General features: G+C 38.1%; 1 protein-coding gene across 11 annotated transcripts in view; it reads right to left on the reverse strand.

Moving 5' to 3' along the window:
- Positions 1–2,863: 2,863 nt before the first annotated feature.
- TUT7 (terminal uridylyl transferase 7) overlaps positions 2,864–26,782 on the reverse strand; it is a 64,283-nt gene continuing 40,364 nt past the window's right edge. For 4 of the 11 annotated variants that reach the window (XM_025984185.2, XM_072763451.1, XM_072763457.1 and 1 more), the window contains 11 exons: positions 26,446–26,535; positions 25,736–25,849; positions 25,480–25,557; positions 24,689–24,866; positions 21,445–21,492; positions 21,270–21,361; positions 19,589–19,704; positions 18,159–18,484; positions 15,994–16,070; positions 15,528–15,591; positions 2,864–3,912 (listed from right to left, as the gene is read on the reverse strand). In XM_025984185.2, coding sequence (XP_025839970.1) covers positions 3,845–3,912; positions 15,528–15,591; positions 15,994–16,070; positions 18,159–18,484; positions 19,589–19,704; positions 21,270–21,361; positions 21,445–21,492; positions 24,689–24,866; positions 25,480–25,557; positions 25,736–25,849; positions 26,446–26,535 — 1,251 coding nt within the window. In that variant the 3' untranslated portion in view covers positions 2,864–3,844. The remainder of the gene's footprint in view (positions 3,913–15,527; positions 15,592–15,993; positions 16,071–18,158; positions 18,485–19,588; positions 19,705–21,269; positions 21,362–21,444; positions 21,493–24,688; positions 24,867–25,479; positions 25,558–25,735; positions 25,850–26,445; positions 26,536–26,782) is intronic. The other 7 variants (XM_072763425.1, XM_072763465.1, XM_025984189.2 and 4 more) reach the window with 5 other exon arrangements.

Genomic DNA, 26,782 nt, shown 5'->3' on the forward strand with positions numbered 1-26,782 from the left:
GTGTCTTGGCTGCACCTGACGAGCTGGGTGGTTTGGCACAGGTGTTCTTCTCATGCCCTTCCTACAGACGCGGTGAAGATGAAATGGAAGGCCCTTAGAAGGGTGTACCAGCAACTCAATAAACGTTGCTAGTTTTTCGTGGATATTTAGTGAAAACTCAATATTTTCACAATATTGTGAAACTGATACAATGGTGGATATACATGCCGTTATACGTTTGGCCAAACCCATAGAACATATCAGACCAAGAATGCATCCTAATGTAAACAATGGACTTTGGGTGATAATGTTGTGTCCACATAGGTTCCTCAGTTGTAACAGACAACCCCGCACTGGTGCAGGCTGTCTATGGTGGAGGATTTGGGCTCAAATGGGCGGGGGGGGGGGGGGGGGGCGGTGGGCAGATGGGTATATTCAAACTCTGCACTCTCCATTCAATTTTGTTGTGAACCAAAAACTGCTCTAAAAAATAAAATGTGTTAATAAAATGTTAAAAAAAAAAAAAGATGCCATGTATCATTCTTGTTGAAATACCGTAAGGTAGTTGTGTAGCATTTTATAGGTTTCAAAAGCACCCTTGGGCACACTGTCTCATAGTAGCCTCACAATTTTAGGCTGAGTAGGCAGGAGCTAGTTTAAGTAGAATGGCTAGTTTAAAAATGATGCATAAACTCTGGCCTTTTAGGATAGTGCATTAGAAAAAGATTTTAAAAATCTAGTACTAAATTTGGATTCAGGATCCCCATGTATGTTTAAATCTTTCATCTATTTAATACACACTACTCAGTTTTCAACTTGGTTGGCTGTTTTGCATGTGAGTGGTAAGTCACATAATCTACTTGTTAGTGGGTCAGGCATACATAATGTTATTTGAACTGCTGCAGCTTCCTCAGATAAACTGGCATTAAAAGAAGGTTTTCAAGACTATATTAAGAAATATGTGGGCTCCCTTATCTCAGGGCAGCAGCTGTCCTGGGGTGTCATGAGGAGGGTATGGTAACTATAGATGGAGTTGGCAACCACTTTTAGATTTCCACCAATAGGTTAAAAACTTTATATGGGAAAATGTTCAACGCTGCACTTTGGGCCTTAGTTTCAAGAGTTTTAGACATTTCAAAAAGTGTTTTTCCTATTAAGGCCTCACTTCTCTGTGAAAGGGCAGGTGTGACTTCTATTTTATAGGCAAGGAAATTGAACTGCCATGATGTTAGGGGGGATTGTCACACTCTCAGCTGGAAAACCAGCAGACCCAGACCCTAATTAAGTCTAGAATTCCACCCAGGAAAGCATGCTAAATTCTTGACTGTTGTCTAAACATACCTGCTTTTGAAGAAAAAAATACTGAGCACATCTTTACAGTTTTATGGGACTTTGTTGAATTGATTGGTTTCCACAATTTTTCTTTTTGCTATGAACTCTATCGACCTATCTACCCAGGATTTTTTTTTTCCACTTAGGAAACTTTTTTTTTTTTTTAATAGAATCATTTGTGAAACACATTTGAAAATGAAAAGTAAACTGAGGTGATGTCAGAACATTTTAGTAACATCTCTGTGTGCAGATTGTTGATAACAGTACCCACTGAGCAAGGGATTAGAAAGTATGGACTGGGGCTGTAAAAATAGATTTCATTTTCTTGTTTACTCGAGAGAAAGAAGAAAGGAAATCATGCTAGTGGAGCATTTGTGAAATTTGTGGAGGGACAGGCCAGCTGCATTCGAATGATAACTATGCCCTGGGAGCAGGCCTCAGCATGGAGCAGATGCATCTGTCCCCTAGCTGGGGAAGGGACTGTGACTGGCGCCATCCATTCTCTAGGCCTGGCAAATACTGATCACTGTCCCATTGGGCCAGTGTGAGGGACTGAAATCTACCACAGGAATGAGAATAAAATGTAGGAAGCTTTTAAACATTCTTCATGGTTTCCATGAAAAGGAAGATAATAAACTTGAATGAGAGGAAAAGGGAAGGTGGCTGAGTTAAGTGAGGATGATTAGAAGTGAAATGACAAAATTCATGTGAGAGCAAACAGCAGAATGAACACCAAATCCGGCCAGTCATGTAGAGTAAGTTTTCCTGGGATGAAGGAAAAGAATAATAAATACTGAAAAAGGAAAAAAGTTTTCTGAGAAAAAAAATTAAAAACATGCTTTCCCAAGTTGAAAAAAACCAACCACCAAAAAAACCAAACTGGACTAGGGAGATACATGGGATTCGCTTTTTGTTTTAGACAAAAGTGACTAACATAAAACTTATAGGGATAAATAAACACTGAAGCACCCAACCAGAGAAATAAAACCTACAAAGGAACAAAAATTAGGCTGGCCTCCGATTTCTACTAGTATGCCAGAAGACAGCATTAATAAATAGGCTTTCCAAAGAAAGTGTGACAAGAATTGTGTGCCAAGTCAAGCTCATTTTCATGTTGAAGGCAGGAGAAATCAGAAAAGCAAGCTTCTGCCCAGGGTACATAATTCACGAGATTAATTCTGGACTTTGGGTTCATTCAAAATGAGTAAGGAACTAATCTTTTCTACCACAACTTCCCAAATTCTGTAGGTAATTTTGATAGGATTCTTCTTTAACTGGAGCATGTCTGTAAGTGGGTGAAAGGAAGGACTCTCCTAACTGGGAACGCTTGCCCAGCAAACACCCTCCCCATCCTTCGCTGTCTTCATCCTGCCAAGTCTGTGCCTCTCCTGTGGGCATTCCCACTGCTTGGCACACAGTAGGGTCAACAACCAGTAGATTGCTTGAGCACAAGTATAGGGAGCAAGAGATAAAGAGGAGCAGATCTGTACTCACTCCCATCTGGTTTCCTTATGAAATTTAGGACTCTCGCTAGAAAGTAATGTGGATAAAATTACAGGTTGAAATTTTGATTTTATTTCAAAATGATAAATAAACCGAGGCATAGTTCTGACCACATACTACTTCTGGAGGGCTTGTGGAGTTAGAGAAACAGTTCCAGGAGGGTTCCAGTCAGACGGAAAAGGACACCAACCAAACTTGTGATTGGTGGAGATGGCCTCTTTAATCCTCAGGGATTTTTAAAAGTTCTCCACTCTAATTTCTGAGTATCATAAAAAGTAAAAAGCACTTCTTTTTTGTCATTTTTCCTTTGAAAATGTTTTTAGCAGCAAGCAGGACTACTTGTTTTCCTTACTTCATTTTTATGAGCATAGTAATTCTATGTCAACTTTCTTAAAATCGGAGAGGGAAAAAACCCCAGAGCCCCTCAGTGGCGCTGCTGACCCACAGAAGGCTCGCATAAATAGGTACTCAAGTTCTCATTGTCACTTCTACAAATACCAATAAAATAAGGTTTGTAAATCGTAAATACAGTAGTAGCAGTTCACACATATTTGATATGCTTTCACACAAAGATTCAGTAAACAATAAATATAATTTCCCCTCTTCGAAACAAAAAAGGGATTTATAGGTGAAAAAAGGGGTTAATTTACTCAGGGTTTATCAGCACATCACTTTTAGTGTGCTTTGAAAGAATTAAAAACCATGAAATTGTATTCACTGAATACTGGCCCACAGTTACCCATTTTTTTTTTTTTTTTTTAATCTGGCTAAAAAAAAAAAAAACCTGGCTTAAATAAATACATCATGGCTTTCTCTTAAAATCTTACATCTATGGGGATTTGTGGTAGGTGAGACTATATTACTTTTTTTCCTCATTAACAATTTCATTAAGTTTAAAAAAATCTGACATTTCCTTTAAATGTTAAATTGAAGCCTGATCTAAGCTGCTGTGTCCTGTGAAATGAACCTAATTTCAAAGTGAATGGGAACGCCTGAGTGGCCATTTAGAGTGCTGCATTTTTTCCTTCCCTCATGATTCCTGCTGGGTCCTCTTCGCTGAGGCTTTTCCCTGAGTCATATATTTACTGGAAAGGCTACCTAGAGGGGGGGAAAAAACAAAACCCAACATAAATAAAACAAGCCTTACTTTATCAAAAAGCCATAAAATTACTACTTCTTAATTATTTACAGAAACTTTTCCCACTGGGATTGGTCACTTATTGTGAATTGAGTAAGCAGGCTAGATATAAAAAAGGTATGTATGGAACATGATCTATTAAACACAAACCTAGTCAAAATTCTTTCTATATGCAAGCAAGTTGCTAGAGTGACATCATTCTAATACACTAACATGTTCACTACTTCCATGTTGGTGCAGAGGGCCAGGTGGACTTTTCAAACCTCCACTTTGCATAGATCAGTGCCTTCATTTACAACCACACAGAACAGATTGCAACAAATTCTTTGGTTAGAAAGAAATATCTTGCATCATTACTTTGCAGATATGAACCCGTGAGTGGTGACATTCTAGCAATAGCTTAGAAAAAAAAGGAAATTTATTGTATTTACAGGTAAAGGACAGAAATGTGGATTACTAATTAAAACCATACTACAGAAGAGTTAATAAGTTTTGTTCTGGAGTGTAAGCAAATAGATCAATGAAACAAGAGAAACAGAAATTCTTAAGTGATTACATTTAAGAAAGGAGTATATAACAAACGTTGCATTTCTAACCAACGAGGTGAAGTATGGATTGTTCAATAGCTGGTACCATGTCAAAGAAGTCATTTTGGGAGGGAGGGGAGAGTTTTCTTTCCCACAACATATCCTTCCTCTCCATCCCAATTCCAAGTGAATTACCGAATTAAATATAAGAGCATCAGAATATAAGGAGTAGCGAATATTTATATACTTTTGGGGTCAGGAGGTTTCCTAAGCATACCACCTTCACCTGTGAGAAAGGCTTGCTATGCTCAGTACTCAAGCAAGTCAACAGGGGAAAGAGGAACACTAATATATAGCTGGGGAGATAAAAAGCAATATATGGAAAAGGGAAAAAGCATATGAGTACACATAAAAAACATTAAGCATCAGTGAGTAATCAAAGAAATGCAAATTAAAACAACTTTTGATTACCAAATTGAAAGATCAGAAGGACAAGAGAGGTGGGTTGGGATTTTGCTAACTGAATAATCATAAAAATCTTATAAAAGTATGCCAATAACTTATGTGTCCAAAACTTGTGATAAGACTGAATATATGATGGACATAATGGAATACTAGGTTTGTAAAGACAGATGATAATGTCAAAAGGTTATAAAACCACATGAATAGTATTTTCATAAAAACTAAAAATTAGGGGATCCCCGGGTGGCGCAGCAGTTTGGCGCCTACCTTTGGCCCAGGGCATGATCCTGGAGACCCAGGATAGAATCCCACGTTGGGCTCCCGGTGCATGGAGCCTGCTTCTCCCTCTGCCTGTGTCTCTGCCTCTCTCTCTCTCTCTGTGTGACTATCATAAATAAATAAAAATTAAAAAAAAAAAAAACCTAAAAATTAAAGGGATGCCTGGGTGGCTCAGTTGGTTAAGTGTCTCACTCTTGATTTCGGTTTAGGTCTTGATCTCAGGGTTGTGAGTTAAGTCCTGCATTGGGCTTCACACTAGGCATGGAGCCTACTTAAAAAAAAAAAAAAAAAAAACCACACACAAAACCCACTACAAATTAAAACCAAACAAAAAACCCATCAATCAAATGTTTGGTGCCTCATTTTCCTTCTCTGCAAAATGTGGGCCATTAGGGAAGCCCAGGTGGCTCAGCGGTTTAGCGCTGCCTTCGGCCCAGGGCGTGATCCTGGAGACCCGGGATCCAGTCCCAGGTCGTGCTCCCTGCATGAAGCCTGCTTCTCCCTTTGCCTGTGCACCCCCCCCCCCCACCGTCTCTCTCATGAATAAATAAATAAAATCTTAAAAAAAAAAATGTGGGCCATTATACCTACCTGCTTGGAGCTATTCTGAAGATTAAATAAATTGATACAGGTAAAACAACTGAACAGTACCTGGCACATAGGAAAGTACTCAATAAATGTTAGCTGTTATTAGTACATTGATGTGAAAACAGGGGAAGACTTTATTTCCCAAACCTAAATAGTAATTATGCTCTAGAATGAAGCATAAATAACTTTTATTTTATTCATTTTGCTTATCTACATTGACTAAAGCAAACATATTAAGTATGCAAATTGAAACTTATGCCCTCCAGAAGCAAACTTTTCAAAGCAGAGCATCCAGACAGTCAACTCACGGTGAAAAATGAGTGATATCACTAAGAAGCAAAGCACTCTCCTGTGGTATTTAACTCTAGAGCATTGACTGGTCTATAGACAACAAATCCTTGATATTCTGAATTGCCCAAAGTGTCAAGGATAGACTTTTCATTCAAGGGACAACAAATTTAGCTTACTATACCTCATACTTTACACACAATCCAGATGGGTTAAAGATCCAAACAGAAAAAATAAAATTTTAGAACTATTAGAAGATATTATAGATGGATATGTTTATGAAACTCAGGGAAGAATTTTTTTTAAAGATTGTATGTATTTATTCATGAGAGACACAGAGAGGCAGAGACATAGGCAGAGGGAGAAGCAGACTCCCCACAGGGAGCCTGATATGGGACCCCGGGATCACACCCTGAGCTGAAGGCAGATGCTCAACCATTGAGCTACCCAGGCATCTTTCAGGGAATATTTTCTTAAAGATGACCTTAAAATCATTGAGCATGAACATGAAAACTAACCATGGAAAAATCCATCAATGATTATCTCAAAATTTAAAACTTTGGAGTGGCAACAGACACAAGTTGAAAAACAAAATAAACTGGAGGAAGATATCTGGAATGTATGTAAAGGAGCAGTATTCAGAATAAATGAAGAACATTTAACAAATTAATAAGGAAATAATAAAGTAACAGGATAATAATAAGGAAATAATAAAGTAACAGGCAAACGATAGGAACAGGGATTTCACAGAACTCCAATTGGTCAACAAACATATAAAAAGGGGCAATGATAGGAACAGAGAATTTAAGAAGAATAACTCTAATTGGCTAATAAACATAAATAGCATCACCAGTCAAGAAAATATACATTAGAACAACACCAAAATATTTTTCACCCATTAGATTTGTGAAAATAAACACTGCTGGTGGGAGTGGCAATTATTTCAACTAATAACCTGATAATATTTAACTAAGGTGAAAATGCACATAGGCTATGACTTAACAGTCTGCTCTCTAGATACACAAGCTATATAGAATATCTCATACTTGCTGAAGGAGACTCAGACAAGAATGTTCACTACAGCACTGTTTATAATGGCAAGAACCCAAATGCAATCCAAATGCTCATGTGCTAGGTAATGGATAATACATCCTATATTCATACATGGAATCCTGGAAAGAAAATAAAACTCACACTATATACAGCAATATATGTAAATTTCAAAATCACTTCATTAAATTGATATGTAAAAGGAGAGTACAAAACATTATTATACAGTATACACCATTTAAATTAAAAAATTCACCAAGGCCATAGATGTTAAAGGATACATACATAAGTTTAAACTTGGAGAACATCTGAACTCTTAATAACTGATGCCTCTCGGGTAGAAGGGGACATGAAGAATGGAGTGGGTCTGGGATGGTAGTCAAAGGGTACTTCGACCATCTTAATGATCTTTTATTGAAAAAAGATTGAAAATGTGAAATAAAATAAGGTCAATTCTCTGGTAGATGAGTTATATTTGTATCTTTATATTTTCCCCAAAATGTTAGGAGACCACTTTTTTCTAAGAATAATACTAATAGTCTTATTACTACATCCCATATGTAAAAAACAAAAAAACAAAAAAACAAAAAAACCAAATCTCATCATACCTGAAGAAATTTCATATAAAAAATGTGCATGTAGGGGCACCTGGATGGCTCAGGGGTTGAGCATCTGCCTTTGGCTCTGGGTGTGATCCTGGAGTCCTGGGATCAAGTCCCACATCGGGCTCCCTGCAGGGAGCCTGCTTTTCCCTCTGCCTGTGTCTCTGCCTCTCTGTGTGTCTCTCCTGAATAAATAAAATCTTAAAAAACAATGTGCATGTAAAAATACTAAAACCACTAGAAATAAAACATGGATGAACTTGTATGTAATCTGGGGGGGAAGAACATGAAATTTATAGCTCTATAAGCCTGACTTGAAATCACCTAAAAGTTGGCTAGATGAAACTACTAAAACCAACAAGCAACCAACTGCCTATAGAGCAAATCAAATAAAAAACGAGGCTGAAGGAATAATAGGAGTGATCAGGGTGAAGGATAGAACACATATGACAAAGCACGAATGGATTTCCATGTGGAAAGGGCTATAAACAAAGACAAATTACCTAATTAAAACATACAATGACAGGAACATGAATACAGATGAAAACATGTGAAAAACTGGAGACTTCAATGGAGGATACAAGCTGATGGACAAAAAGGCTATTCTTGTGAAGTGAGGGTCTGGGGGACAGGCAGTCAGGGGCTCTCTAGGATGGTCAATGATCCATTTTGGCATCACTGGTGTCATTGCCAGGAGGTGTGTACTTTTTTCAGCTATCATTCTACTGCTTAGGAATTTATCCTGAGGAAGTAACTAGGCAAATATGCCTGGGAGTGTTTGATATAAACAGTGCTCTTTACACTTGGGTACATGTATTCCTGAGCCAACTGAATAAGATGAGCGGGCAGGGAGCTTTAAGGGGACTTAACTGCAGTGCCTCATGTCTACCTGGATTCTTTCCGAGAATGCCTCTGTGGCTAAGGCTGTTAGCTGGTTCTCAGGAGGCACGCCAGTGTTCCTTGGCATGTCTCCTATTCATCTCAATCTTAATGTGGTACATGGCTCTGGGAAAAAACCTGAGCAGACAGGAAGGCAAATGAAATGCTGGTGTCTGTGGTAAATGTGAATGCCTCTAATAAAAGTTCCAAATTTTTAACTTTTGTAAAATTACATTGATAGCTGATGATCATGACAAAAACTTCCTGATGATACATTACTATGTAATTTTTGGTCACTTAGTTAAAAAGGAACGGCAATAACTGAGTGACACTGTTGTAATACATCTTCCGTTCCCAAAGAAAGTATATTTATTATTATTAATATGCTATCATAAACACTAAAGGGCTTTCTTGATGTTTGCCAACTATAAAGACAAAAAAGATTTGGAGTAAAAATGTAAGGAATACTGTTTAATTCCTGTAGTAAGTAGTATTGATCCAAAAATACATGAATGCCTGGGGAAAATCCCATCTATCTCATTAAATGGCAGTCATTTTTAGTATGTAAACATAAAAATTTTTTCACCCATAAAAAAGGCAATTTTTAAAAACTATAACATTTGTTTTGATCAATTATATATTCTAACACAAAAACTCAATTCAGAAGAAATTTTTACAGACTGATACAAAGCTTAAGAAATTCAATTTATAGGGGCACCTGGGTGCCTCAGTCAGTTAAGCGTCTGCCTTTGGCTCAGGTCATGATCTTGGGGTCCTGGGATCAAGCCCTACATGGGGCTCCCTGTTCAGCACTGACTATGCTTCTCCCTCTCCCTCTTCCCCTGGCTTATGCTCTTTCTCTCTAATAAATAAATAAAATCTTTTTAAAAAATCCAATTTATATAAATATTTTTGTTGCAGATAAGGAGGATATCCTGATCAATAAAATGCTTGAATCTGACTCTTTTTTAAAATTTCATTTTTAAGTAATCTTTATGCCCAAAGTGGGGCTTGAACTTACAACCCCAAGATCAAGAGTTTCATGCTCTATCCCCTGAGCCAGCCAGGTCCCCCTAAAATGCTTTAAATATATATGATAAAAATATACCATCTTAAGGTGGAAGTAAAACAAAGGAGTTCAAGGAAGAACGTAAGATGACATAAAATTTCTGTCTGTTAAAGAGCTGTAAATGAATGGGTGGCACATATAAAAAAGCAGTGATATATATTAATTTCATCTGATATGTTTAAGGCTAATTGATAAGTTTTATTTTAAAATGTCAACATTTGGGCAGCGCGGGTGGCTCAGTGGTTTCGCACCGCCTTCAGCCTGGGGCGTGATCCTGGAGATCAGGGATCGAGTCCTACATCGGGCTCCTTGCATGGAGCCTGCTTCTCCCTCTGCCTGTGTCTCTACCTCTTTCTCTGTGTGTATCTCATGAATAAATAAATAAAATCTTAAAAAAAAGTCAACATTTATTTTAAAAAATAAAACCTAGGAATTATATGTTTTGCAATTCCAATGAAAAATTTAGAGATCAACTTAAAAATATATGATATATATGGGGTTTCTACATTTTGGGGAAAGAATATGAAAGCAAAAATAGTTTTGGAGGACACTGACATACCAACTATTTGAAAAAAGCTAGTCCATTAATAAGGAATGATTAATAAATAATGGTATATTCATATACTGGTATATATACACTATTCATACACTATTCATAGAATATCAAGAAGGGTATCAATAAGAATGATCTGTACTCACTGATAATAAGATCTCCCCATATTGTTTGCAAAGGTACTTCTGTTATTTTATTTCATTAAAGATTTTATTTTTTATTTTTTTAAGATTTTATTTATTCATGAGAGACACACAGAGAGAGAGAGGCAGAGACACAGGCAGAGGGAGAGGCAGGCTCCATGCAGGGAGTCTGACATGGGACTTGATCCTGGGTCTCCAGGATCAGGCCCTGGACCGAAGGCGGCGCTAAACCGCTGAGCCACATGGGGCTCACACTCACAACCCTGAGATCAAGAGTTGCATGTTGTACCAAATGAGCCAGCCAGACACCCCTATTTCTGTTATTTTAAATTTACTGTCATAAAGATTTCAAACCATGAGATTAAAATGGAATAAATGAAGAGACAAATGTAGTTTTTTTTGAAATGTAATTTTTCTTTGCAAAAAGAGGGAGGATTAAGGAATAGAGAAATGTTAGGTTTTTTTTGAGATTCTCATACTGAATAAATCATTATATGTAAACCAGAGTAATTCCCTTATGCATGAAAATTAGTTGATCACTGTGGTCCTACAACCTCCACATATTCCTGTTTTGGATAATCTATTTGTTCTGTTAGTTAGAAGAGGGAAGGAACAGTGAGGCAGGGGACTGTTTACACAGTAACAAGGCAGTGATAACTTACTGAGGGATAATATGTGCCAGGTGATGTGAGAAGAGCTTTAGGGATAGGAAATTAATCCTCACAACTGCCCTGTGAAGTGTCAGCCCCAATTTATTAAAGAAACTGAGGCACAGAGAAGTGTGAAAAGCCAGCAGATGGTTGGGCTGTATTTCAAACTCAAGTATGTCTGACTTGAAAGCTCTTATTCCTCACCATTCTTCCACTTATTCTTCTTTATTCTTTCAAAATGAATACACCTCTCATCAGTAAAACTCACTGAACATCTAGGGCACTGTGCCAGCTGTGTGTATGAGGAGGAGGGGAGTCAATGAGGAACGAGGAAATTCATGGACCCTTCTATTCACTACTCTCTCATTTGGTAGCTAAGGACTAGATGTGGCACAGTGGAAAGGGATGTAGCAGGAGGCATAAGGAAAGAGAACATGGCTTGTTTTAGGCTGGGTGCTTTAACCTCAGATTTGATTACATAAATGGGGCTACAGCCCTTCTCTAGATGAGCCACCTGAAGCTCAGAGAACCTAGTCTCTTGCCTGAGGTCAATATGGATGATGGGAAAGAAGAGGGGCTATCCTACCAAAAGGAAACCACCTGTCTGTCACCTACTACTGTGGAAAAGAAGAGGTCTGGGGAAATTTAATACTACCTACAGTTGAGACATAGTTCACATTTATAATATAGACAATTTTGGTAAATTTATTGTGGATAAATGTGACAAGTCTTAACAGCTGTTGTATACTTACTTGAAGAGTTTAAGATAGATTTTAACCACCCAAAATTTTTTTTTTCTCGTATAAAGTAGGTATGTTTATCGTAATAATTCTTCTTCTGTAGTAAATTCAAGTTTTAAGTTTTACAGTTGCTTAAGATATTTTAAATATGTAAGTCTCTTATGCAGAAGACAATTACAGAAATCCTTATTGTCAATTGATAATGCCATTTCCCGGTATTTGTTCAGATGCCCAACATCTGTATTCTTCCCCCCCTTACAAAAAAAAGCATAAAATCAAAATAAACTTCTACTTTCATGATGTGTAAAACCTGCAGCAGGAGCCATGCCGATGGACGCCATGCAGGGGTATGAATGCAATCACCACCCCTACAAATCTCTGCTGGCCGCTATGCGCAGGTGCTGTTCTAAGTGCTTTTACATGATTTCTCAACATGCCTACAAGTCAGGTATTATCATCCCCTTGTAACAGATGAGGAAACTGAGTAAGTGGAAACTGAGTAAGTGGAGACTAAGCAGGTTTTTTAAGACCACAAAGCTAGAAATCCTATCCTGCAATCTGACAGCAGAGGCCATGCTCTTCTTCACCACCTACCCTTGGCAAAAGGAACATCTCAATTAAGCAAGGATCAGTATTTTTCCTCTGTGTAAAATTCTGGAAATATCTGTTCAAGGCTGAAGCTTGTAAAAACAACACTCTTTTGGCTTGTTTATATATGGTAACTCTGTGATCCTCAAACTCTTAGAGGATCTATGGGAAGCAACCTCGAGCTCTGCAGTGGATTTCCCATACTTCGCTTTAAGAGGCAGCGCCTTGGCCGGCCTCCTCTGTCTTGGTTGATCTTGCTGTCCATCAAATTGTCTCACAAGGCCCCAGTTCCATTTCACTTCTGTTTGATTTGGGGGGTGGGGGTGGGGGTGTTTCCCACTAGAAATTTTCTCATTTTTACATCCGTCCATGCATCCTACCAGGAACAATTACAAAATCTTGCCAGGAAACAGCTGCTCCTGCATTTTCTCATCAAGCCTCCTGCATCTTTACCTTTATGCCCACCATTCCCTTTTTAGGGAAGGGTGGTACTTCTCTGAAGATTTCTTGTTCTTTCTCTTTTGAGTCATATCACCTCACTCTATACCAAACTAATGCCTATGGATCTTAAATTGTAACTCTGAAGATCTGATGCCACTTTAAATGTTTTCTCTAATCATTTAAAAAAACACAAAAACCCTAAAATTCATGTAGCATAAAAATAAATGCCTATTTCTATTTAGATTATTGTATTATAGTTGAGATACTTTACTTCCATACTGACAGAAACGGAAGTAGCTACATAATTTAACAATTCCATTTATTTTTCTCTTGTTAACAACATTCAGAGTAGAGGGAACCAGACATCCCTTGCCAGGAGCTTTCAGAGCTTACCCAGGGTGCAATCACAGCGCCCTGGTTCATCTCAAACAGGGCTGGGAGTGCTATTTCTCAATAACGGAGGGCACAGACAGCTTTGTCTCTTGACATTCTAACTAATAGCATCTCTCCAAGCTAGAAACAGTGTTTTCACATCAGCAATGACATATACAATATGTAAAAGCTGAACATAAAATCTGTGGGTTGTTTTACATACAAAAAATGTCTGGTTGTATCAATGAAGTCTTAAAATTTCAGAAACTTTTCTCACATAAACTGTACAATCAAAAAGACTACACATGCTCTATTTGGTTATATAATTTCCCTTCTTTAACCTACTTTATCGAATAGAATGAGAGAGAAAGGAAGAGAGAGAAACTAAGCAAAGTTACAAAAGGTGTTTGCAGGCCAGAACTCAGAATATTTGTTATCGAGTTTAGAGTTTCATCCCTTCTTACTAAAAAAAATAAAGCTGAAAAAGTTCCTCTCTATGTTAAAGTTACCTGTATGTCAAAGTTACTTTTGTTTTTCCTTTTCCCTCTCAAGTTTCCTTTCCCTTTCCCAAATTGAAAGCACTCTTGAAGCACCAGAGAAAGGAAGAGCCTCCCGGTTTTGCCTCCCTCTGAGCATCTGTTCATAGGCCAGCAGGCCAGTGGCGGGATAGCTTGAGGTTCGGCTGTCTGCAACCATTCTTCCAGCACTTCTCACCAGAAACCCCTGCAGTCAGGTTTTTGTCCTCTCCATTCCAGAGGGATGGCTCTTTCCAGAGTCACCAGTGACTTGTGCACTGCCAAATGCAATGCTTCAAGTGCAGTTTACACTGCACCAGACTTTGCAGCAGTGATTCCCACAAATCCCTTCTCTGAGGCCCCTTGTCCACTTGACTCTGGGAGCCAGCTCTCTTGCTGCTCTGCTCCCTCACTGACCATATTCGGTCTGTCCCCTCTGTTTATTTTGAGTCTTTAACTGTTCTTTTCTTTTCTGCATTACTTGCTAGGTGATCTGACTCCTACCCCAGGCCTTCACATACTATCTTTACACTGAAAGTACTCAAATCTCTGTCTTCAGCCTGGATCTCTGCTCTAAACACTCAGCCTACACATCCCACTGGCTACCCAGCATGTCTACCTGGACATCCAGCAGTCTCTTAAACTAAATGGCTAAAACTGGACTCCTTTTCTCCCCGAAATCTGCTCTTCCTGAGTCTTTATCAACACAGGAAATTCCACTTCTATTCTTCCAGTTGCTCAGACCAAAATTGTGTCATCTTGAGTTCATATTTTGTCCTATGTCATCATCTAACCCAGCGACAAACCACATTGGCGCCACCTTCAAAATATCTAGAACATAACCAGTCCTCAGGTTCCTCACTGCTTTCCCCTGAACTCTAGCAGGAGCCTCCTCACAGGTCTGTTGCTACTGTCACCACCTCATAGCAGCCATAAGGAAGCTTTAGCAACAGAGTTCAGGTTATACTGCCTTTGCTCCAAACCCTCCAACAGCTATCCATCTCACAGACAGAAAGAAATCCAACCCCGCCAGTGCTCAAGGCACCTCAGGATCCAGACCCTCTACGCTGACCTTGCCTCCTACCACCCTCTTTCCTGCTCAAGCCACTCAGTGAGGCCAGGGGACAAGAGTGGTTTTTCATTCTATTGTAATGATCTAACTCCACCTTCCCCTGACTCATCCCTTCCTTGATTTCTTTGCATAAATGTTACCCTATCAGTGTTTTCCTGGTTTGTTTTTCTCAGCACTTGTTGCCATAGGATATACTTATATATCTCTGTGACAAGAATGTAGAGTAAATGAGAGAAGGGGCTTTGCTGGTTCACTGTTGTATGGTCAGTGTTTAGGCTCATAACCTGTACTTGGGGGCTGGGCAGGGGTGGTGGGGGCATAATAATTATTTTGTTGAAGGAATGAATAAATGATGTAGCTGAGGGAGAGAGTGGAGTTCGGGCCAACAATTTCTTTCCTTATTTTGATATGTGGCAAATAGTGTCATGAGAATACACTACTGACAGTGGCAATTTCAAAGCAGGAAGAAAAAGTGTGGAAGAGGAACAAAAGTCAGACTATGGTTCCTACTCAGGGATGGTAGAGGAATTACCTTCGAACATTTATAAGATATGCAGGCCCAAGCCTAACCACTGAAGAATCTGATTTGGGATGTAGAGGTGGGGACAGGGTAACTATATTTTTAAAAGTTCCCCGAGTGATTCTGACTTCTGGTCCCTGTTCAAACCACTTACTCAAAAGAAACATCTCAAAAGGCATGTGGTAAACTATACAGTAAATAAAATAACACACATCGTTTTTTTAAAAACCCACATACCTGACTGGGGACTCAAAAATATAGTTGTTTTTTGTTTCTTTTTGTCTTCATGTAAAAGCACTGCCTAAAAAATGAAATAGACTAGTTTACAAAATTGAAAGGAATAGCATTTGAAAAAACAGCCTTAAACTGTTACCATATCCAAGGAGGGCCAAAACTAGACATGTGGAAGGCAGAATTTTGCAAGTCAATTGAAAAGCAAGACAAAGACTGAGGAATCCTCAAAGCATGCCCTGGCATCCAGAGCATAGCAAGCCTCACCCCACACTGCAGTGAGGGCAGAGGAAGGAGCCAGGCAGGTTAGTCGGGAAGGAGGGCAGGACCGGGCACCCAGCATCTTGCCCAGGGGGCCCAGCACCTCGACCAGGGCACAGGGGTGCTGGCACACAGCTGCTAGCACTCAGAAGGCTTCGCTGAGCAGACAGATGACCCAAGGGCTTCCTACTCAGGTGTGAGCCAGGTTTACCTGAGCAAATGTGCCAGTTGGTCTCAAGGGGCAAGGTGAAGAAGGGGATCCAAATACACAATCTGATTTAGACATACCTGAGAAAAAAATTAGCACTTTTTGTTTTCTCACTTTAAAATGAAAGCAGTAGGTAGCCCTGTTTTCAAACTTTCACAGAACAATTTTCTGTGGATAGAACAGAAGCTCCACTCAGTATGTTGGGTGGACAAAATAATCACATATTTGAAGAAACGGAATGGGGCAGCATAATTTTTAGATAGGAAGAAGCAACTGATTTCCTTGAGTTGTTATTGGAGGAAACACACCACATTCTAACTGCCCCCTTTCCTATTTTACCTTTAGAATACAGTGACTACTTGTTTAATGTGTAAATATTGCATTTTGAGGAATCCAAGATTCTAGTGCTTTTCCTTAGGCTTGAAAATACCCACCACCTCCTCCAACCCCAGGATACCCCTGGCTTTTCTTGATTTGTTGCTGCCCCTGCAGCCTGCCAGCACTGTTCTATTTTGAGAGCTTCACTAGCAGACAACTTAAAACTTGCTACCAGCTAGGAGGAAGAAATCCATCCAAGCTGGGGGCACACAGAGGCCTCCCCTCACTGCTGCACTGTACCAAAGAGGAGCACAATGATGATGTGCTTCATGCTACAGTAAGCATGGACCACCAGTTCTTCAGAAGGGTCTACAAAAATAACTTTGGTAAAACTGCATTACATCTTATCTATACTGTTTCCAGTTTCCTCATCTGTAAATGGGGTGTTCAATACCACCATCACTTGGGACTGGGGAGAAAATCCGAGGAGATTGCCCACGTAAAGTACTTAAAATAGTGCCTGAATCATAGGAAGCACTCCCATGAATGTTGGCTCTAGCTATTATTTTAATTTCTCTTAAATTTATATTCCTCTTATAATCATAGAAGATCTAGTAGATGTCCCATGTCAGGGTAAAAAAAGTTTGAATTTAAATTTGTCTGAGTTCCTTAGAAGTAGGGCAAGCTGTATCTTCCATAAACACTGAAGTCCTATTTTAAAACCAATAATTAAATAATTTAAAAATATAGTTCATTCCATATAAAGCTCCTTTAAAAAAAAAAGAAGTGCTCTAAAAATTTTGTCCTTAAAAAAAAGAGACACTATTGCTGCTATGATATAATAAAATGGAAGCGAGGTACTAGTATTCTAGGAATGATGAACAGTAGAGTATTTTAAGGGAATTGTCATCAGTGCTGACTCTTTTACACCGTCCACACACACATATACAGTTGAGGACAGGAACAGCAGAGGTTACTACTTTAATCTGAAAAAAAAAATGACTTCCCTGGGTTTCTTTTCTATGCCAATCAAATGCCATCCACTCTCACAGGTTTGTTCTGGGAAATAAAGTCAGAGTGTATAAACTGCTTTATAAATCCTAACTTCTTATATACACACAAGGTACCTTCACTCTTAACAGTCTGTTAAAAAGGTGCCTGCACTGAACACTTTATCCATTTAATAGAAGGGGTCAATTCAGATCCAACAACTCAAAGGGACGAGATGTATGGATGATATTCAACTATAGACTGATAATGTATTTTTCCTCACTGTAAGAATAATCATGCTTGCTGCAGGAAACTATTAAAAGGATGACGTACTCCGTAATTCTCTTCTGCAGTTAGAACCACCATAACTGTGTAACACCATTCCTTCTAGTCCTTCTTCTAGGCATGTGCATATATATATATTTAAACAAAAGTACAAATGGCTCACTATACAAAGCTTTGTGTCCTGAGATAATTTAGTTATGCCTCCCCCATGGCCAGTCAGTGCTTCAATTTCAAAAGTGCACAAACTGAGTAGTGAAGCTCAAGTGGCAGCTTGTTTTCTGGTCACTTAGGCTACATTTTATAGGCACTGGGGATGACTGGGTTTTCCATTCATTGATAATCCTAGAAAAGTCAACCGAATGACTTCCATAAGCCTCTCAATGAAACTGGGAGTAAGTTTAAGACATATAAGAGGGTCTGAATTAAAGGGGGTGGGTTTACTTTCTCAAAATCTTTTTAAGTGGATTTGTTAAAGCAATAAATATAACTGAAGTAGTAAAGAACTCTAAAACTCTAAAAAAGAGATTTCCCTTGAGATGTGAGTGCAAACATCGAGGTATGACCGGTATCCATACCTGGAGAGCCTTTAAACTGTGGGCATTCCTTTTTAATGTGCCCTTCTCTTCCACAAATAAAACAACGTTTTTCTCTTAAGTCTTTGTCATCCTGTCTCTTCCATTTTTCCATTGGTGGCCTGAGAATTTTCTCTCTGCCCAGGTCAACAGCTGCCCTCACTGGCTTGGCTTTCTGAGGTGTGCAGTGCATGGGCTTATCTTCTTTTGTCGACACCTCCCTCTCTGTGTACTTGTTCTGAATTTCTTTGTCCTCTTTGCTTCTCTTCTCTTTGTTCTCAGGGTATCTTTGGTTCGGGATATCTTCCTGATCACGCCGTCGCCTCACTCTAGAAGATGATATAACACCGGTAGGAAAGATCTAAACAGAAACCTGGTAAGATATTAAGAGCATTCCAGGTTTGGGAGATAACCAGAGCTAGAAGATATCAGAGGGCAAAACAAGAATTTAACAAACTTAAGTCTGCCTCCTCTTTCAAGAAGCAACCTCAGGGAGATGGTACAGTTTTTATTTTTGATTTTCACAACTATTCTAGTGCCACAAAACCAGTGTGGAACTTCTTGGTCCAGTACCTACTATGATATGGATGTTATGAAACTCCAATGATCTTTGGGGTGATTTCTTGCAACTTTGTGGCCCATTCTTTACTAGGCACTAGAAATTTGAAACATGGAACTTTCAGTTCACAAGGAAACAGGGGTTATAAGGAGATTTATATTCTTAAAATGTTAAAAACATTTCTTTTTTGCTCTATATGATCGGTGACTATTACTTGAATAAAAAACCAAAGTATTAAAAATAAGAGGCTCAAATCCCAGACGGTGCCTTATTTTAAGAGCATGTTTTAAGATGAGTATTATTGTCCAATTAAGACCACCACACCATCCAAAACAACATTATGTCCCAAGTAAGCAACCCAAACTGCCCCTCCAGCTCTGCCTGCCAAAAACATCACCAGAAGAAAGCATGGTGACCAAAGTGAGTGGGTCACCACAGCAACTATATTAAGGGTTAAACTACATACAAGTGAAGGCTCCTTCCTATCTGGCAGTAAGCTGTACATGAGTCTGGCATAGCCCAGTTCCATACGGGAGTGGAAGTGATGTCCTCAAGGAGCCCATTTTACTTTCCTTTTCTCTTCTTCCATCCCTCTTGGAGGATGGTGACCAAGTGGCAGAGTAGCAAGTGGGGCAGTGACCAAAATGAGGAAAGGGGACCAGGGCTGGAAGACTTTTAGCTGTACACCCGAGGGATGTCTGGTCATCTGCACTTAAAGGCATGTTTCATATCACTTCATTTTTGTTGTGAAAAATCATTTACCTGAGAACTGCTGGATTTAACACAAGTTTATTTTGTTACAATAGAACCTCATTTAAAAACTGGTACAGTAAGAAAGTAAAAACAAAACCACCCCTTTTGAACACTGACTTACTTTCTCCTCATAGGGCAGTCCTTCATGAAGTGTCCAATTTTACCACAAATTCGGCAACATCTATCATTTGGGGCCAGCTCTCCTTCAGTTAGCACTTCTGGATCAAAAAAGTACTCCTAGCAGAACAATTTAAACATAGAAAAATATGAACAATTAATGTGAGATCAAAACACAAAAACTAACCAGATATCAATCAGAGACCTTCTTCTTAATTATGATTATTATACTGTTTAATTCCAAAATCTAAAACCATTAAGAGGTTTACTTCAGGATAGTTTTACCTAAATTCATGATGGTTTATTCCTAGTCATCATGCAGACCACAGTTTAACCCTACCCACAAAGAGAGCCTGTTTTTCCAGGACACTTCTACACAAGAGCATCACACATACCCCTGAGTCAGCTTCTCCAGGATTTGGGGGAAGCGGAGGCCAGGTATAAAGGCTTTGCTTTCTCATAACATGAAAAGGCTAAAACTCAGTAAACTGAGGAATGTGATTTGCATTACACAGATTACACAGAGAAAATGAAAGAAGCTATGTGTTGTTCTTTGTTTGTTGTGGCTCCTGGAGAAATTATACCAGGAGAAAGAAAAGATAATGTCTGGACTGAAGCCTCCTTGTCAGTGAAATTATCCTCACCCCAGATCTCCTGGATCAAAATTTGCGTTTTAACAAAATCCCCAAGGTGGATTTTGCTGGAACAAGTTTCAGAAGTCTTGGTGTAGAAGATAGCTACTGCATATTCAGCAAAAACTAGATGCACAGATGTGATCTAATGCTGAATATACACCCCATACACTTAAGGTTCATTTAAAGTCTTTATTAAGAAATTTAATGTAGAAAAAAAATAACTTTATTTTTTAACAGAAAACTCTCTAGTTCCTAATCTCCCCTTTTCTCTCACTGAGGGAATTTTCATTTATTTATTTATTCATTCTATTTTTAAAGATTTTATTTATTTATTTAACAGAGAAAGAAAGAACACACAAGCAGAGGGAGCAGCAGGCAGAGGGGGAAGAAGCAGGCTACTTGCTGAGCAAGGAGCTAGACGTGGGGCTCGATCCTAGGACCCTGGGATCATGACCTGAGCCTAAGGCAGAGGCTTAACGGACTGAGCCACCCAGGTGCCCCGAAGGAAATTTTTATAGTGCAATTTTGTTTTGTTTTTAATGAGTCCAGTTCCATAAAAATTTTGAGTATTAGGTTATATGACACCAGTTAGCTTGCTTTCACAGAGCAGTCTCTCTCCTAGTCCCATTTAGAGATGTATTACTCTGTAAGCAGAGGGAACAACCTAGACTTCACATGAAGAGGGTGGAGGAACCATGGCTATATGCAAACTGGATTTGGTAGAGGCTGCACAGAGCTGAACGTTGGTAGAGCAGCAATGCCATCTATACGCGTGATGTGATGAAGGCAAAGCAGCAGCACCAAAATGACTGATTTTCCCAAACTCCACTTTTGGCTGTTTCTCCCTTTTCTCCTGATAAAAATGGCCTCAGAATTGGGATGTATATAAAAAAAGGTTTTCAGGAATTACTCTGTATTGTGATTATTTATTTGGCTAGACTCACCAGACTTTCAGAGTATTTATTATTGACATAACATGTACAAATTAAGGTGTTTAATAAAGTTCCTTTTTTTGGGGGGGTATATTTGATATTTCTAATGGACACTTACCATTTTTGAGGGGCAGTCCTTTGGAAATCCTTTGACTGGAATACCAAATACTCTTCTACCATTAATAAATGCTTTCATTATAAAATTTGTCACTAGAAAGAAAAGAGTAAGTGCCCAATTAGATGGATTAAAAGGAAAAGGGATCACATTAACATTTATAAACAAAGCAACTTACTTTTCCTTGATAATCCAGCTCCAAGATTATGATTCAAATCAAAGGGATCTAAGTAAAGAAAATTAATGAGAACAAAAAAGATAATGAAATAGGAAATGCCACTATTCAACCATTTAAGTGAGTATATAAGAAAGTGTTATATACTTTATCATTAATAAAAGTACAGGACCCTTGAACAACGTGGGGGGTAGAAACACCAAATCCCCACAGTCAAAAATCCATGCATAGCTTTTTGAGTTCCCTAAAACTTAACTAGTAACAGCATACTACTGACCAGAAGCCTCACCTATAACATAGTTGATATGTATTTTGTATATGTATTATATACTGCATTTTTTACAATAAAGTAGGCTTAAAGAAAAGAAAATGTTAAGAAAATCATTAAGAGAAAATAAATTTACAGTGTTGTATTTATAAAAAAAAAAATTCACATGTAAGTGGACCTGTGCAGTTCAAACCTTTGTTGTTCAAGGGTTAACTATATTAAATGACTGCTTTTTTAAAATGAGTTTCAAATATGTAATATAGCTAAGTAATATATATTCTTAAATATAAGTCAAATGTTTTCTTCAAAGTGTCCATCAAAAAAAGTGTGTTATGTTTGAATCCATATTGACTCCTTCCTATTATGAGCAGCTGCTTCATTTTGAACAACAAAATATTGTTTGGAGAAGACATATTAGTGGAGTGTTATCTAATGGTGCTGGTTTGGGAAGCATAAAGAGGTCATAAATAGATTTAGAACATTTTAGCACTGGATGTTCCTGTTAACTAAAGTGTTTTAAGGGTCCCTTTAGGGCAGCCTGGGTGGCTCAGCAGTTTAGCACCACCTTTGGCCCAGGGTGTGATCCTAGAGACCGGGGATCCAGTCCCATGTCAGGCTCCCTGAATGGAGCCTGCTTCTCTCTCTGCCTGTGTCTCTGCCCCCCCCTCTCTCTCTCTCTGTGTGTGTCTCTCATGAATAAATAAAATGTTAAAAAAAAAAAAAAAAGGGTCCCTTTAGTCATCCTGGAGATCATAAAACACACTTATAAGACAAATTAAGACACACACACCTGTCCCAATGGCATGCCAATGCCTACTTGGGACCTCAGTTTTTAGTGAAAGCTTCATAAAGGACTTCATTATGATGTTAAATGTCCGCATCTCAAAGTCTTAGATAAGTGTGTGTGTATGTAGTATGTATATACCTATATGTATGTGTGTGTGTGTGTTGTGTTCTGGATTATTATGTATTAGATGACCCAGAAAGTGGTAGGAATAATGAAAAAAATGCTGATGTCACAGAATTATTCGAGATAAATTTATTTCATGAATAAAACTTGTTCATGAAATAAATGGAGGTAAAGTACTACTTCTAAATTAAAGTACTATTTTATACATGATTTAATATACATACATAATAATTCATACTTTGAATATTATGTGTAGATATTTAATTATTTCCCATAATGCCTAAAAACACTGAAGAAAAGCAAAGGAAAAAAAAAACCTAAAACCTTTCTTGGGGATCATTAAGAAAGTGGAAGACTGCTTATATACAGTATATACAAAAGAAGTACATAAGTAAAAAGAGGCATCCTTCTGGTTGCCTGTTATGCTTTTCATGGACAATAACTGGGGCATATCATTCGAGATTCAGACTCACTAACAGGTTACAGAAACCTTCACTCAGTTTTGACCCTACACTAATAACTGCTATCAGGTTACCTTCCTGGTAGATTTGACCATGCTTTCTTCTGGTGTCTTTCATGTGTGTATATGTGGAAATAATTCTGGTTGTTTGCTTAATGCAGCAAAGATATCATAATATTTAGCTACTGGACAAACACTGTTGGGGCCACCACCCCTGAAACTCCTCCATTCTAGAATTGCTGGTTTAAAGTCTTTCTAATTTAGCCTGTTACTAATGGTTCATCTTAAAGTAATGTAAAAATGAGAAGTAAAAGATAAAGAGACTTCAAAAATTAAAAACAAAATATGGACAACTGGAGACCTTAAGAACCCACTATGATAATAGAAAGGTTGGAGACAAAGTTCTAGGTTTTTGACATATGAGATCCTAAAAAATTAAAACCCTATCTAAAGCCTTAGTGATCTGAATTTAATTGTATAAATATTCAAGAGTATTTTAATATTGCCAACAGGCAGAAGTAATGATGCAAATATAACCTAAAGTAACACACATTATTTAACTAACTAGTATATTTTTTAAAAAATAAAAAGATTAAAGTCAATAAAATACTTTTTAAGCCATTTCTCAGTTCAGTTTTAAGAACTTAAACTCCATTTTGTCCCTAAAATTAAAATCCCACAAATTGAAAATAAACAATCAACTACAAACATATATGGCCCATGGATCCTTGCATTCAATGGAGGAAAAGGCTTCAGCATGGGCAAAAGAAATGTAAAAAATTGTAAATAGGGATCCCTGGGTGGCGCAGCGGTTTGGCGCCTGCCTTTGGCCCAGGGCGCGATCCTGGAGACCCGGGATCGAATCCCACATCGGGCTCCCGGTGCATGGAGCCTGCTTCTCCCTCTGCCTATGTCTCTGCCTCTCTCTCTCTCTGTGACTATCATAAATAAATAAAAATTAAAAAAAAAAATTGTAAATAATTACTTATAGGTAAACTTCTTCATGAATAAATAGCAAGTAAGGATCCTGAAAATTCATTCTTAGTGGCCCCTCTTCAAACTCTCCATTCAGAAAGTGATAAAAGTTCCAGTCTTTGGAACGCCTGGGTGGCTCAGTTGTTGAGCATTTGCCTTCAGCTCTGGGTGTGATCCCGGGGTCCTGGGATCGAGTTCCACATCAGGCTTCCCACAGGGACCCTGCTTCTCCCTCTGCCTATGTCTCTGCTTCTCTCTTCTGCATCTCTCCTGACTAAATAAACAAAATCTTAACAAAACAAAACAACTTCCAGTCTTTTGAAGCTGCCTATCTCTATCGCAAACTTATTCTCCAGTACGTGTTCAACAAAAGTCAAAGATGTGCCGTGGTCAAAAGACTTCTGAATTGGAGAGGCCCCACAGGAGGACACTGGTCATTTAAAAATAAATCTTTATGCTGTTATGCTGGAAACAGACAAGTGTCCTGATGTGGACAGTAACAAGATGGCTATGCGGCACATCCCAACGAGTGGCTCCCTGCTGTTCTGCAAGAGCTCTGCAGGGATGAAGAACAATGCCCTCATAGTTCAAACTCTATAATTCTATTTGATTTTAAGTTTCATTTTATTTGTACCTTCAATAACAATGTACTTTGAGGTCCACTGTTTCTTAAAAGTTGTAAGCAGACTTTTTCTCCTGATGCTAATAACATGTTCTTTAAAATCAAATTCCTCTGTGTAGAATCGAAGAAGTCCCAACCATAGCTGCCCAACAGATTCTGTATTTTTCCCATATTCTGGCCAATAGGTGGGCTAGAAATAGAAGGGAACAAGAGATATCATGCTCTATAGTAAAGTGTTAATATCTATCTTCATTTGTATCTTAGGGAGTAAATTTGGAATTACTTTAATTAACTGGAATTTAAATACATAAAAATATAATTATGTAATTTTTCTTTCACATTTAATAATACCATTTATATGAGTTTATTAATCTCTACCCTGTGAGTTGGAGATAGTGAGAGCTCAGGGTTTTAAATATCATACTCCAGAATGTATGTTTGTGGAAGAATCTGGAAATAAATTTGAAGAGCCTTGATGATGCCTGGGTTATAGATCTTTGAACTCAAAGTTTTTTCAAACTCTAAAAACCACTTTGCAAATATTCATTCACTTGGAATAAAGTTATATAACATTTGAAATTGACAGGCATTAAAGAATCCTAGATACAGTCCCTAGAAACTCACCTGGCTTAATAAAAATGTTTTCAATTTCAAAAGAAACATCTGTATATGCTAGTTTTTTACTATCATAATATAAATAAATATAACAAATGATAATATAGTTGTTGACCACTACACCACAGCATAGTACAGCTAACTTTTAGTCAAGGATGTAAAAAAATCTTTACTCTTAAAATACGTACCAGTTCATCTATTTGATCAAAAAAATAAATATTCCAGCCATCAACAAATATTTCAGGTTTCTTTTCACCTTTGTATATCTGAAATTAATTTTTAAACTATTAGTATGGATTATAAATTTAATGCATTGATACAAAAACTTGTAGGAAAATAGTTAAATATTTAACTATAGAAGCACAGAATATTAGAGAAAGAAGAGGGCTCACTCAAAGGCAACCCAGCTTTACAGATGAGAAATACAATTTCTTTTACTAATACCTCTTGAAGGACAGGAATGACTGGTGGATTCCTCTGCTGGAGAAAATATAGCACCATAAGCGTGTATGCATATGACGATAAGCTGCCTCTAGATGCATCACCAATATCACACATCTAGAGGGAAAGAAAACAAGGAACAAAGAGAAGATCACCAATGTTTTCTGGTAAATTTGCAGCTATTCTATTATTACTAAACATAAGGTGCTTTGGGGGATCCCTGGGTGGCTCAGTGGTTTAGCGCCTGCCTTCAGCCCAGGGCGTGATCCTGGAGTCCCGGGATCAAGTCCTGCATCCGGCTCCCTGCATGGAGCCTGCTTCTCCCTCTGCCTATGTCTCTGCCCACCCCCGCCCCCGTCTCATAAATAAATAAATAAAAATCTTAAAAAAAAAAAGGTGCTTTTATAGAGCTTTAATATAAAAATTACATCTTCAAATGCTAAAATATGCCAACAAAAGCAAATAAGACCAAACAAAAGGACGTTGAAATCAAACAAAAGAAAAATCCCAACCATCAGCCACAAGCAAGATCAGATTATCATAGGTAAATTTAAGATGACAAAATTTTAGCCTTCCATGGCCAGCTTCCCAAAATAGCTAAAGGAAGCATTTAACATGGCTGTGGTTCTTTACAAAATAAAGACTTATGTTTTCAACTAGATTTGAAGACAGACTGAAATTTCCTGATGAATCCCAACAGGAAGCATACTTACCTTTGTAAATACTTTCATAGTATAGCATAAGTATTTCACTCTGGGATCAATGGCTGAATAAGCAGATAAGAGCCTTGTGTTATGGAGAGCCTGTTAAGAGGACAATTACACTACAAATTATCAATAAGAAGAAAAAGTTTTAGGCTGGAATATTCTGAAAAGGTTTACACTGTAATTCATTTTAGGTTGAAGACAATTAGACTAAAATTAATATTTTTCCCCCAAACTGAGCTTCATTAACTTCTTAGATAAAAAGAATTATGAATGACATCTGAGCTTGTGACTTGCATGTTAATATGTCCTTAGTCTAAACATTCCTAGAAATAAGGCTATTAAG

Source organism: Vulpes vulpes, chromosome 1 (assembly GCF_048418805.1).
Source record: "Vulpes vulpes isolate BD-2025 chromosome 1, VulVul3, whole genome shotgun sequence".
Lineage (NCBI taxonomy): Eukaryota > Metazoa > Chordata > Mammalia > Carnivora > Canidae > Vulpes > Vulpes vulpes.